The sequence below is a fragment of the Lissotriton helveticus genome, chromosome 8, assembly GCF_964261635.1.
Source record: "Lissotriton helveticus chromosome 8, aLisHel1.1, whole genome shotgun sequence".
In the NCBI taxonomy this organism is placed as follows: domain Eukaryota; kingdom Metazoa; phylum Chordata; class Amphibia; order Caudata; family Salamandridae; genus Lissotriton; species Lissotriton helveticus.
Genome location: NC_136069.1, coordinates 34,999,401 through 35,013,659, shown reverse-complemented (window position 1 = coordinate 35,013,659; position 14,259 = coordinate 34,999,401). Strand labels below are relative to the sequence as shown.

General features: G+C 43.3%; 1 protein-coding gene across 1 annotated transcript in view; it reads right to left on the bottom strand.

The window, feature by feature from the left end:
• LOC144773687 (histo-blood group ABO system transferase-like) overlaps positions 1 to 13,652 on the bottom strand; it is a 183,793-nt gene extending 170,141 nt beyond the window's left edge. The window contains exon 1 of the mRNA XM_078658837.1: positions 13,567 to 13,652. Coding sequence (XP_078514963.1) covers positions 13,567 to 13,652 — 86 coding nt within the window. The remainder of the gene's footprint in view (positions 1 to 13,566) is intronic.
• Between the last annotated feature and the right edge of the window lie 607 nt (positions 13,653 to 14,259).

Below are 14,259 nucleotides of genomic sequence, written 5' to 3'. Positions count from 1 at the left end.
GCACTTCAGATGTGGAGATAGACGTATCCCATATTTTACACCAAAACAGAACAAATCCTGATTGGAAAAAATGGTTGATCTGGCCCACAGACACTAATAACTGTCAAGATAGATTCCTGAACAAAACACAGGGGTTCAAACAGAACAGGCCAGACCCAAGATATTCCCAGAGACAACATCCAGGGATAGGTACAACATATAGTGTAGGAAAACTCTGCCTTGAGTGGCTACAGAATTCCACACTGCCAGAAATTAAGCAACACTTGACTTTACTTAAAGAAGGTGCTGACTTGCAAGATTTCATACTGGGTCCTCTCAAACAGCGTCAAAAACGTTTCATATACGCCGGTATATACGCTGCTTACAATGAAGCTTGGAAAGTAACGCAAATTTTAACTGCAGAAAAAATACGAGAAATTGATCGTATAAATTTGGAAAAATCACTTTCTGTAGTGGACAATGGGTTAACGACTCTGTCCTCCAGAATTTATTCACTGGACAGTATTGTATCATCTGCTATTGATATAATAGAGCAGGACTTGCTAATGTTACAACATGGTCAGTCCCAATTACGTTCTATTGTACAGCTAGGCTGGACGTTGCAAAACCTGCGTTCAGGCTACGTGCCATGGCGTCTAATCAACACAACGTCATAATTTTCTATCTTTAACCTTACTGATAAACAAATCAGTTTGGCACAAAAAGGAGCAGACTATACGATTCTGAGCATTGAAAAACTTGAGAGATTACCATTGACAATGTCAGAGAGACCTGTCATTAAATGGATAATACGTGGTACAATTACAATTCCGATAACAACTTTCCAGTTTCAAGAATATATACCAGCAGGCCTGTATGAAAGGTTGGGTAAAGGATACATCAAATCAACCTGAAAATTTTAATAAGTGACCACAGCTGTTGTGGCATGGTGCCAGGAAAAGCCTATCTCGTAACCGTTACTTCCAGGGTCATTTGCTGTATGCAAGTATTGTATCCAAACGGCAATCCAGACATGGAGGCTGCAATATGGCCTTCTTTCAATATCTCTTCTATTCGAATTGATACTTTAAGCAGAATGAAGTCTATTCTTTTACAGACAACTGTGCCTTTAACCTCGTCCAAAGAGACGTACGATCTGCAAGTCTCTTTGGTTCCCTATTATCAACAAATTGCCTCGTACATTTCGTAGAAATGTTAGGTCAAATTTTAAACATGTCAGATACCAGAGGCATCGCACATGTATTTAAGACAATTTTTTCGGGACTGTTAGCACCCTTTGAAACAGTTCTGGGCATCTTCCCAAATTTTGTGCAATCTGTATTCAGCGGCCTGCCTCTTCTTTTGGGACTCGTAGCAGGAATTTAATTTTTACTCCTTCTGCTCCGATATGGCAAGCCAAGCCACAGACAAAACTCCAGCTACAATGGAAGAAACGATCCTAGCAATACGCTACCGAGACCGAATCACTAGAGTCCTCGGAGATCCTAAGAGATCTGAATACAACTTGGTTTCTTTCATTCAGACCAATCTAGCAAGATTGCATCTTACCTGTGCTTCGATGTCTGCTATGCGGAGAAGAATGCGTGTTGGACGTCTGTCTTACACTAGAATCAGCAGTACCTATGGATATCGATACTTTGCTTGGTTCGGCAACGGCTCATGCAACGTGTTGTCCCCAGCGGCTACCTATTCTGATGATGGCATTCGTTGAGACTTCACCATTACGATTAGGTGGCGGTGAAGTACGAGATTAAAGCAGCACCACACAGGTACAACCTTCCGTGAGCATTGCTCATCCAGACATCGATGATAGCAATGATTCTCACATATGCACTATTTCAGCATTTTCGAACTTGGTCGAACTGTCACCTACTGTTGTAGACCATTTTTTCGCAAGCCTGTCTGATATGATGTTCTCTCCTACCAACGAGAATAACTTTTAAAAACAACGAGCACACAGCGTTCCCTGAACTCTGAATTCGGCCTTCAGTTTTTGATAAACAACACTACTGAAAACAATTGGAACTATTTTTTCCCATGAAAACGAAATTATTTTTCCATTTCCAAAATATTTACCTTTTTTTTGGCACATGGTACTCTGCTTAAAGTAGAACTATTCTTAGAGAACAGAACTTCTATTTTTAGAGACAATATTTTACCTCAGCCTCTAGCACACGTACAGTATTGTATAAGTATGTGATGAAATGGTCTCGACCTTCTTTTCTGTATTCAGAGCCATTTCATAAATGTAATTTTCGCAATTCATTCAGCCGATATTTATATATGCATTATCTGAATGATATCACTGCTTGAAAAACGTACAGTATAATACTCATTTTTTGTGTATATGCCATACACCATTTCAAATGCAATCTATGTATTTTGGGGTGGGTTGGAAAACACATGCATCGTTATATGTTTAGTATTGCTTAGTATTTTAGTAGTGATGAAGAGGGAAGTCGCAATCATTAATTTACGCGTACAGGCAACTGCAAAAAACAGTGATGTAAATGTAATGTAAATGTGCTGGACTTGTAAAGCGCACAGCTGCCCGTAAGCGTCCCGGCGCTTGCTTAGGGAACCCGTCCTGGTATTCCCCTGTGAGAAACCCCGGCAGGGTGTCCACAAGGTGAAAGCCAGGCATCCCGCCGCGAGGGGCCGTAGTGGAGATTAAGCAAGCTATTGCCCAGAGTCGCAGAGTGTGACCCCGTGAGTTGAGTAGGCACCAGAGCGAGAATTGTCGCGACCGTGGAATTTTGAGCCCGAGACCCGCCAAGGCGGGGAATCGAACCCTGGTCCATGGTCGATCTCAGCTTCTGGGTCTGCCGTCTGTAACCACTGAGCCACGCTTCTCCACAATGATATCACTGCTTGAAAAACGTACAGTATAATACTCATTTTTTGTGTATATGCCATACACCATTTCAAATGCAATCTATGTATTTTGGGGTGGGTTGGAAAACACATGCATCGTTATATGTTTAGTATTGCTTAGTATTTTAGTAGTGATGAAGAGGGAAGTCGCAATCATTAATTTACGCGTACAGGCAACTGCAAAAAACAGTGGGCGGCCCAAATTACACACACTTACTTAAAGTAATGGCCGCAAAAACTATCCCCACTTTATCATACGGGTTAACTGCATGGCTAGGAGGGGAATCAACAATTTTAAATAATTTACACAATAAAATATTCAAGGAAGTCTTTAATCTGCCACACTCAGCTGCGCCAGCCCGAGTTCGCTTAGAATTTGGCTTGCAGAACCAAGAAATTCGGTCAATGTCCACGTTCGCAAAATTGTGTCACAAGCTCCGCTCTGCCCCAAGTGAGTCAATGGACAACATCTGCTGGAAGGAAATAAACTACCAGGTAGCCCAGCTAAACACAACTCAATGGGGAAAATATCTTAGTGCGAGTTTGACCACACTGTTACCTTCATGAAGTATGGAGAAAAAAAAATTGACCACGTATAATTCTGTAAAGTAGTAAATGGACTAGCAAAAAAGGCTTCCTTGCTAAAAGATAAAACAACCTTAACTAAACGACGACATGCTTGGTCAGTAGTTAACTCCTACATCAATCAAAAACCGCAAGGTTACCTAGCTTTGCACTACAGCCAACATCTAAAAAAAGCTTTTATAGCGTACCGAATGGGCATGCATCTATCAAAAGATTTAAGGCCCTCTTGGAAACAACAAACCAAAAGTTCCAACTGCAGATTATGCGGATACCAGAAGGAAACACTGACATGTCCGGCCTTACTGGCTCTAAGAAGAAGGCATCTACGCAGATTTTTATCACACTAAAGATCCGCACTTGTAGACAAACGGTGATAAGCTGGCTAGGAGGTGCCTCATCTATTCTGTCATGCCGGGGAGTAAAATTTATGACCAAGGTAACAAAACTGATACAGGAAACGGAACAGACAAAGGCACTTACCACCTAGGGCAAACAGTGTCTAGGGAAAGAAGAAGGTGGTGGTAGAAATGCCATTTAGCTAAAATCTCGCCTAGGATACACACATTGTGTTTTAACGAAAGAAACATGCCCAGAGAGGTCCTTTTTGGGACAGAACATTTTGACTCTTTATCGTCAAGAATACATGTAATTTTATTTTCATCTTAATCTCTCTTTTCTTCTTTTCTGTTTTTATCCATTTGAATAGTGTAAAGATTTTTATTAATCAAACAATAAAATATTGATGATGATTGACATAATAGGTGGAGTGGGTGTTGTGAATCTATCTAGGACCCTAATTAGATATCCCCGATTCATGCCCTTATGTGGGTATAACAAAACATACCCTTATAAAGGCATAAGAATCATGTCCATTTTGAGTCATAGCCAATGCAGTCCAAATACGGCAAGGCTACTCCCATAGACTCCTAGAAAGTACAACGTGTTCTTTAAACAAACCAAGCCTCCAGCAGCCCGGGAATTCCCCCTGCTTTTGTTTTGATTTGCACATTAACTCCTGGAGTGCAGAAAGAACTGTTAGTTCTTAGTGACGTCTTATGTCCAACCTTACGTCAAACACAGCACCTTTCAGGTATAAATATACCAACGTTGCCTTAAGCAAACACACGGTAGTTTGGAGCAGAGCGGCTATCCACTTGCCCGAAGCCCAGCTGATGCGAGAGCCGAAGGAAGCCAACCCTCCCATTGACGCACTGAGAGAGACGCTGTCTTTTCTCCTGCCGAGAAATCCAGCTCCGGTGTTTCCAGTCACCCTTGCGGGTTGCTGGGAGATCGAGTCCTGAGAGAGAGATACAAGACCTCCTTCATTCTAGAAACCAAGGTACGGAGGTGACTAAAACCTTAAGAGAATTCTTGATTCAGATTCTTGGCAAAAAACCAACTTAACTTAAACTGCAACTTACTTACTCCTTCCCACGTATTAGGCTTAGGTCAGGTACACCGGGGTAGGCGTATATTAGAAGCCCCAGTTGAGTACGTAAGTCAATGTTTTTATGTATGTATATATTTTATCAGTTTTAAGTATCATATGGCTCAGAATCCATATCAATGCTTTTACAGTATTATTTCATAATACTCCTTTTACTGTATGCACTTTACTTTATGACAAGTATTGCAATTCTGGCAATTCACTTCTCTTGCACGAGAAAGAGGACGGCTCTATAAATAACAACTTTAATTGAAAACGCCCGTCTCTCTATTTCTCTGCACTCTGGTGAAACTAAGCATGCACGATTGACTGAGTGAAATAGTTGTCTATTGTTTTCACACGACTCTAGAGATATACTCTTTATTCTGAGGGAGCAAAGTTGTCATGTTTATGCGGTTGTCAGAAGCTAATCCCTTCTTGTCTATTCAGGGAAGTTAACACCTCCTTGTTTACTCGAGAAAGTTTCTAGTGACCTCTAAGCTAGCTGGCAAACCTAATTAAGTCTAACATAGTCAGTAGAGACCTAGATGACCTCAGTCCTACGTCTAAAATGCTGTTTATGTTATTCCAATGCGCAGAGCCTATAGGGAAAATAGGAACTACAGTACAGCAGAGTTTTACATAAAATATGTGAGGCTGTTAAGACAGGGTCAGTTAAAATGCCAATCAGGGATTAGCCAATTCTACATGTTTTAGAAGTCACAGTGGGTGCTGGAAGGCAGTGCCCCAGTTCCCCAAAAGTCCAAACACCAGCAGCATCAGTCCAAAAGCTGGATGGTGAATGTTGGAAAATTGCCCTCTCTCGAGGTTTACTGCAATTGTTTTTGCCTTCCTCCCCCTCATTTTCAGAGTTCTTTTTTTTGGCTTTAGGACTCTGGGCTCCTTACCACTACTGGCCAGTGCTGAAGTGCATGTACTCTCTCCTCTACATATGGTATAATTCGTTTATACCTGTTTTGCATATTTGATTTACTTGTAAGTCCCTTGAAAAGTGGTATCCCATATGCCCAGGGTCTGAAAGTCAAATGCTACTAGTGCCCCTGAAGCACTGATTGTGCCACCCACAGAAGTAGCCTATCAAACCTGTCTTAGGCCTGCCACCTCAGGGCCTGTGTGTGCAGTTTACTGCCACTTTAACTTGGAATTTAAAACTGCTCGCCACACTCGAAACTCCCTGTTTATCACACATATGTCACTCCTAAGAGAGGCCCTAGGTAACCCTAAGGGCAGGGTGCTGTGTAAATGTAAGGTGGGACATGTACTGGCATGTTTTGCATGTCCAGATAGTGACAAACAACCTATTTCATTTTTAACTACTGATTTTTAATTCCTGATCACAGAAGAGTAGTTTTTTCATGTTTCATATGTTTGTCATGGTAATGATAAATCCTCCTTACTGGTAATGTTGGATTTGGTATTGCTATTTTTGAAATGCCACTTTTAGAAAGTGGACATTTCTCTGTGCTTATAACTCTGTGTGCTTGACAGTCTGTCTCCAATATATGTCTGGTGTGAGTGACAGCTATACTTTGTACATTCCCTCTCGCAGCCACGACACAAGAAGGATAGGTGTGTCTGAGTACCCATCTACAACCACCTGCGTTTTGAAGTCCGGGCCTGGGCAGGATGGAAGGGATGTGTCCTGTCCCATTACAAAAGACAGATTGCACCCTACAGATAGCATGGCAGGCCGGACTGGGTTGAAAGGGAAACTTGTTCACTTCAGACTGCTGCTTTGAAGTCACCCCATTTCAAAGGCAATTTTGGGTATAAGTACTAGGTCTCTGACCCCATCAAATCAAACACTACTGGACGTGTAACTGAAGAACTGCCAGAAGAACTTCTGTGCAGATTAAAGGACTCAACTGGACTGGTGGTCTGGAAGGCCTGCTTTTCTCTGTGTTGCCCTGCTGGCTGCTGCTCTCTGAATCTGCTGAAGTAGAGCTGGAGTCTGTCTTCACTCCACGTGTTTTCCAAAGGCTTGTTGGCTTAACATCAGTTGCTTGAGACCATGGATAGAAAAGTCTCTACACCTCCTCCGGTGCCTGGCTTACTGGAAGTGGCCCATATGGTTGAAAAACATTTTTCAATGCATCATGTAGCTGCGTGTAGCAGAATTGGCACATCAATCTGGTTGCTGGGATAAAATCAGTGCATATCATTAGAACAAGCACTTTGTCTCCAAGGATCGGCACGTTGCACATCAAACCACTCCCACTGCAGCTTGGTGAGATCGACGCATCCCCTCGACAGCGTGGCATAATCCGGCGCATCACTTGAAGCCTCTCGACTCCAGCGCCTGTCTTCAGAACTGACACATCACTTTCACTGTGTGGAGAAGAACTATGATTCCTGCACTGTCGGGCCTAGACATTGACGCATTTCATTGTTTGCAACCAGGAAAGGTACTTTGTTCACTGGGGCCTGCATGGGTCCTGTAGCCAGCCAGGCTCCTCATTACTCGGCCCAAACTTTAACTTTGCCCCAATCCAGTGTGACCTAAAGGAACTTTTTTAGCGCTACTTGCTTCTAAGCACTTTACAGCATTTATTGTTTTAAAAATCAATATCTCAACTTCTATTCATTTGAGTTTTGTCGCTTTGGTCTTGTTTTGTTCCGAATATAATAATCTATTTTTCTAAACCTGCTTGGAGTCCTTTTATGGTGTATTAATTGTGTTACTGTTTGTATGTGTGTGTTTCACACATACTTTACACATTGCCTCTTTAGATAAGTCTGACTGCTCCGTGCCAAGCTACCAGTAGGTGAGCACAGGCAGTCTTTTAGTGTGTGTCTAGCTTACTCTGACTGGAGTGGCATTTCCTGCCTGGCCTGGGTGTATACCTCAGCTAACCAGGAATCCTATTGCTAACAGTGAACAATGCAAAAAGTGACTGTTCCTTACAGTTACCACGACCCTGCAGTGATAAGGCCCTAACAGCTATTTTCATTTCATAGACAAGCCTATTTGTTCTATTTAAAAAATCAGAGTATAAATAAAATACTTGAGTCTCAAAACCAACTAGAAAAAAAATAATGTTTTTTGTGAGCTATTAGCACTCCAATTCAATGCTGCATTATTTTTATACTCCACTCTCCACACACCCTTAGCCTGCAGAGCCGAATTCTGATGTGGGTGAAGACTTCATCCATTTTGGCATTGCCCTGGCACATGCCATTTTGTAACGGTTTGCGGTAAAGCAAACAGAACATTCTAAAATAGTCAGTAGGGGTGCCAGCTGGAACTTTTACTCAATTGGTTAGGGAGTGCCCTGGAGTCACCCCACCCACTAGCTGGTGCCAGGCATAGATGTGGCAACGCAAGGCGCCTCCTCGGAAATCTTTCTGGACCTGTGGAAGAACAGGAAAGGACTGGCCCTGCTGTCTGTCACCGTGACATGACTGTGAAAGACTCAGCCCACTCCTTTTTGTACCCAGGCCAAAGAAGTGGATTGCAGTAACCAGTTGGCTGACCTCCTGTCCGGCTAGATGAACCCAACGACGCTGCAAGAGGCCCTTATCTGAAAAAAAACACCTGGTCAGTGGCCATTGGAACATGGCTGGACTTTGCTGGTGCTCTCTGTCTGACACCCTGAGATACTCTAAGATGGTATTTAGAGACTTCTTCAACCATGAAACACCTATAGCTCCAGAGTTTCAGTGGTACTAACTGGCTTCATGTTTCCAACTTTTGAATTCATGGCAGCAGCTGCAATTTCAGCTTTGTCCCACATGAAGAGGGGTATTTCATCAGGTAAATGACAAAGTCCCCTTTTGAACAGGAAGATTTATTTTTTACTTTTCTATGTCCAGACTCCAGTTGGACAAATCTACTGGGTGTACTTGGTTCACCACCGCTGTCTGCCTCACATCACACCTGGGTCCCGGTTTACCTCAGTTTTTAAGTGCCATTGGCGGCTTAAGCTTTTTGGTGCTATTTCCCCTTAAATCTTTAACACCATATATCACTGGTTCTACTTATTGGATTGTTTTGTGTTTTTGGTGTTTTTTTATTCATTAAATGTAACTCTACTTTTCTAAAATGGACTAGGATTTTTATTGAGTGGAGTTCTTAACTGTTTTGGTACTTCTAAATATTTTACACATTTTCATTAAGTTAAGCATGTCCGCTCTGTGCTGTAACTACCAGGGGTTGAGCTCAGGTTTAAAATACTGAAAACTTTAACTGGACCTAAGTGGAGAGAGACTTTATTACTTGAGGTACACACCAATCCACCCCAACTAATCAACCACTTTCTCACATTTTTCAACTATATCTATATTTTCAAATATAGGATATTTAAATTGTTGTTTGCCATTGCACATTATTGTCTGCAATGCTCGAGAGGCCACGCCTAAGCTTCATTTTTCATATCAATCTTTAACAGTAGGCCATGGTTTCATCATTATTGGAACGATACACTTATCCAGTCATGTGCCGTACCTCGCATAGGTTCACTTTAATGTACGCAGCCAAAACCATTGACCTGGGAAGTTACTAGACAACATATATGTCCCATCATTCACCCTAAAGTCTCTCTATAAATACCTGCTCTGTGCATTTGGATCATCAAGGAAAACTAGTGTCGCCCTTTATGAACCATGAACCAGATGAAAATATTCAATACAAATCAATATATAGCCAACAATACTTCCATCTTCTCAGACGTGTTGGTTAGAGCTATGGGGAGGCAGAAAAATGTTCTTCCATTGATTATCATGAGCAATGATATACGCAATATAGTAGTTAGTTTTGAACAGGAGCTCTGTATGAGACTGGGATGGTGTATACTAACGCTGGGCAAAGCACTACGCTACACCCGCGTAGTTTGCGCAGCTTTGCACTACACAAACTGCACGTAGCACAGTGCAAACATGCGTAGCGTAGTGCAGCGGTCATTTTTTGCTTGCTGGCGGTCTTCAATGTCAAGTTGGTGACTGCGAGCAAGCAAAATGACATCCTCGCAAGACTTTTTCCTTGTTCGCCTTCGCGAGCATGGAAAATAAACCTCCCAGCGAGATTCTGAACGCGGGGAGGTCAGGTTTCTCATAGAGGAAGGGAGATCCTCTCTTCCTGTGGCACACCAGATGCGGCCATCTTTGCGGAGGTTGGCGGTCCAGTTGTTGGACAGGACCCTGCACAGATCTCTATTTAGTGCACAGATGGTAATGACGTGCAGTGGACGCGTGCAGCGGGCGCACCGATGGCACACCAAAGGTGCGCCAAAGGTAAGCCCGTCTTTGCCCGTCCGTGCACGGGCCGGGCACAGGGCCAGAAACGATGTCAGTTCAGCTAAAATGAGGACTTTTAGCAGGAAGGAGCTGCTATCACTACAGTCTGGCTCTCACTGCTGTAGGCATCAATTGGATGTTGTATTATGGGAGGGACCGGTGAGTTGTTTGAGATGCCAGAAAACCTTCCTGTGGTCACAAATCGGTGCCTTTACAGCGGGAAAAAATGTTCTTAAAGGGGGGTTAATTAACTCTAGATCACTGTCCAAACATGCACTACATATTTATGATTTATTAACTGAAGAAAATTTAGACTGTCTTTTTGTAACAGAAACGTGGCTCAAATCATGGTGTACTCCCGACATAGTGCATGCTATGCCACCAGGATACTGTATACAAAGGGCGGACAGAGAAAAACAACGGGGGGAGGATTGGCCATTATTTACAGGGACTCAATTAATTGTACGGTGGTTGAACTACAAGATCTTAAGGAGGCCGAAGGGATGGGCTTTCTCATCAAGATCAATGACACCTTCACATTTGCTGGTGCCTTAATCTATTGCTCCCCGGGCTCATGTAAGGGCTTCCTTGAGAGTATTGGGGAGGCTTTGAGCACCCTGGCACTCAGGTTCTCCAACTTTACAATACTTGGGGATGTTAACATACATCTTGATTCTTCCACAGATGTGTCTGCAATTTCTTTTAGGGACACCATGGATGTGTTGGGGCTAACTATTCTCACCACACAGCCCACTCATGAGGCAGGCCACACTATTGATTGTATTGCTACTAATTTAACTGCTCTCAAGGCCAACGAACCCAGGGTCCAGACTTGGACAGATCATGTGCTGCTACCCTTCACTATATCATTAGAAGGGACTAAGAAATGCAAGAAACTGGGAAAAATTAACCAGGTTAGACAAGAGGAATGGAAAGCCGCTTTGGGCCATCCGGAATTGGCCAAACTGGCTAGGGATTGTGGGCCCCACTTGAGAGGACACACAGATGTGGATAACAACACCTTTAGGGAATGGATGTCTGAACTTAAAAGTAAGGCAGGTCCCATGAGAAGTAGAAATAGATCAGGCCATAAGAGACAATCCGCCCCGTGGTTCGACCAATCGCTTAAAGCGAAACAAGGGGAGGTGCGCAGAGCTGAGCGTAGATGGCGGAAAAACTACCACGATGAGGAGCGAGGTAAATACACATCAGTTAGGAGCGCATACCATATAATGATCAAACAAGCGAAAGGGAATTTTTTTACAGCAGCGATAGAATTGGCTAGGAACAAACAAAAAGCCATTTTTAAGATCGTTGACTGCTTCAATAAGCCTAAAATATTAGTGCAGGAAATCCTTCGCAGATTACTTCGAGGAAAAAATACAGGGCATTACGAAGGACTTTGCAGTTCCGGTGCCAGAATCAGAAGAAGGGAGCCAGAAGGGGAGTCAAGCGATGGATCAGCTAGTGGCTTTCCGCCCAATTAGCATGGAGGAGACACATGAGGCAATATTGGCGACTAAATCTGGGTCTCCATTTGACCCTTGCCCCATTTCGCTCCTACATTGTTGAAGTAGCTAATCCTGTGATAAATGAAATCGTTAATGCCTCACTGGCCACTGCTAATATTCCTGTTGAATGGAAATTAGCGGCAGTTAAACCGCTGCAAAAATACAAATGCCCGATCCTACCACGCTGTCCAACCTTCGGCCAATTTCATTGCTCCCCCTACTGTGTAAAATCACAGAATCTTTTGCTAATCAACAGATTACCAAGTTTCTGGAGGACAGTGAGGCTTGGCACTCAAACCAATCTGGTTTCACAGCACAGCACTCCACTGAGTCAGCGCTCCTATTTACCACCGATACCATCCGTATGGCGCTGGACCAGGGTAAGAAGGCCGTCCTGATATTATTAGACCTGTCGGCGGCCTTCGACACGGTCTCGCATGTCATCTTGATTGACCGGCTAATAACATCTGGCATTACTGGGACAGTCCTAGAATGGATTAAGAACTTTCTGAGTGGTAGGAGACAAGTGGTTACTTTGGGCGAATTTTGCTCCAAGGAGAAACCACTTACTAAGGGAGTACTGCAAGGGTCCAGTCTGAGCCCGACATTGTTTAATGTCTATACTACCCCTCTGATTAGGCTGATATCATCATTTGGCATGGATGCGGTGGCATATGCCGATGATACACAACTGATCCTAGTCCTTGATAAAGACACTCAGGACTGGGAAGCCAATCTCAAACGTTGCCTGACGGCTACCTTTAACTGGATAAGGAGAAACCACCTGAAATGTAATACGGGAAAGACTGAGATCATACCGATGGGCCCGAAAAACGACTTTGTCCCCAGACTATGGTGGCCGGAGAAGGCAGAAATTCCGCCTCACACTACAGACTCTGCTCGTAATTTGGGGATTAACTTTGATTCTGACTTGTCCTTCAAGCAACAGGCATTGAAGGTAGTGGGGACATGTTTTGGTATCATCAGGGGATTAAGGAAGTTTTTTGATCTTTTGCCGCTGGAGGCTAGAAAAACGGTAACAGTCGCCCTTGTGACTTCAAGGATAGATTACTGTAATAGCCTCTATGCTGGTACTAACAAAGTGGTTACCCATAAACTCCAGATGGTGCAGCATGCAGAAGCCAGATTGGTGCTGAAATGGCCGAAGAGATCATCTGCAACTGCTGCACTAAAAACCCTGCACTGGCTACCCATAATTAAAAGGGTCCTTTTTAAAATACTGGTCATCACCTTTAGAGCTGTTCACTCCTCAGGTCCCAAGTACCTAGGAAAAAAGTGAATTAGGTATTATCCAGCCCTTACCTTGCGTTCCTCAAATGCTAATCTGCTGTCTGTTCCAATTTTCAGACTTAGCACGAGAGGGGGTAAATCTTTACCAGTTCTAGGGTCAAAAGCCTGGAATACTCTCCGCCTTACCTTCGGGCATTGGAGAGTGAAATTGATTTCAGGAAAGAACTTAAAACTTGGATCTTTAAGCTACAGGACACCATAGCTAGGACTTTAGTGTGAAGGCAGGATTAGTTAACATTAGCAGCCGGACGATTTTACATCACTGGTCATTCTGTTGGCGCCTAGATACTCCTTGGAGCGATAGTAGCGCGGTAGAAAAAAAACCTTACATTACATTACATATATGCTGATCCAACCTGTGAGAGCACAACATAGTTCTACCAAGACACATCAGTATATCTATTGTGCACAAAAATGGCAGGAAATGCTGGAACACAGGGTGTGCCTTTCCTCTAATCCCCTTACTGTATTTGAGGAAGAGGTCCTTGGCGAGTAGGGTAACAAATTTTCTGGTTGGATCTTGGAGTCGCGGAACACCTGGACACTGTGGAGTGTGGCAGAGTTTAAGCCTAACAGAAAATCAATGAACTACTAAGAATAACATACTTGCAGATGAAGAAGGCTGCTGCAGCTAGAACAAGTGAGCGGAAGATTAAAATATCCAGAAGATATATGTCAGCGTCCCAGACCATGGTGCTCCTAGAGAAGAGGAGAAGAAGGGAAGACCAGTAAACATCAATCCAAGCATTTACACATGAAGCAGCTAAGGGGAGTCTAACTCTGATGGCTGTAAATAACTTCACATTTCAGATTGTGGCCGTTTCAAAAGGCAAACTGAAGGCGCAGTTACACTGCAAATGCATGACACTGCCTCTCACACTGCCACTCACACTGCCACTCACACATTGTGGTTGCTGTAAAAATATTGACCTTTTGGGATTTTGCCACAACTTGACTAAGACCATTAAGGAGGCGACATCAAGTAAATTATTTCATTTGCTGTACTTCAGAAAGACTTTGCAAAAAAAACCTGGTTGAGTCCCTAAGGACGGAGTTTATGCACGGGTATGGTCGTGGACGAGAGCAACACGCCCAACCGGGCATGCTACACAATTATCTTCGAGTCCACCTAGACGAACCTTGCCCCATTGTGGTTTTTGGCCACCCGATGTGTGACCTCAACTTACGACCATACCCGTGCATAAACTCCGTCCTTAGCGACTTAACCTTCGGTTCGATGAGGCATTGTGGTCAATTCCAGGCAAATCATTTCTTTTAGTCCTGATGATGATCCCTTCT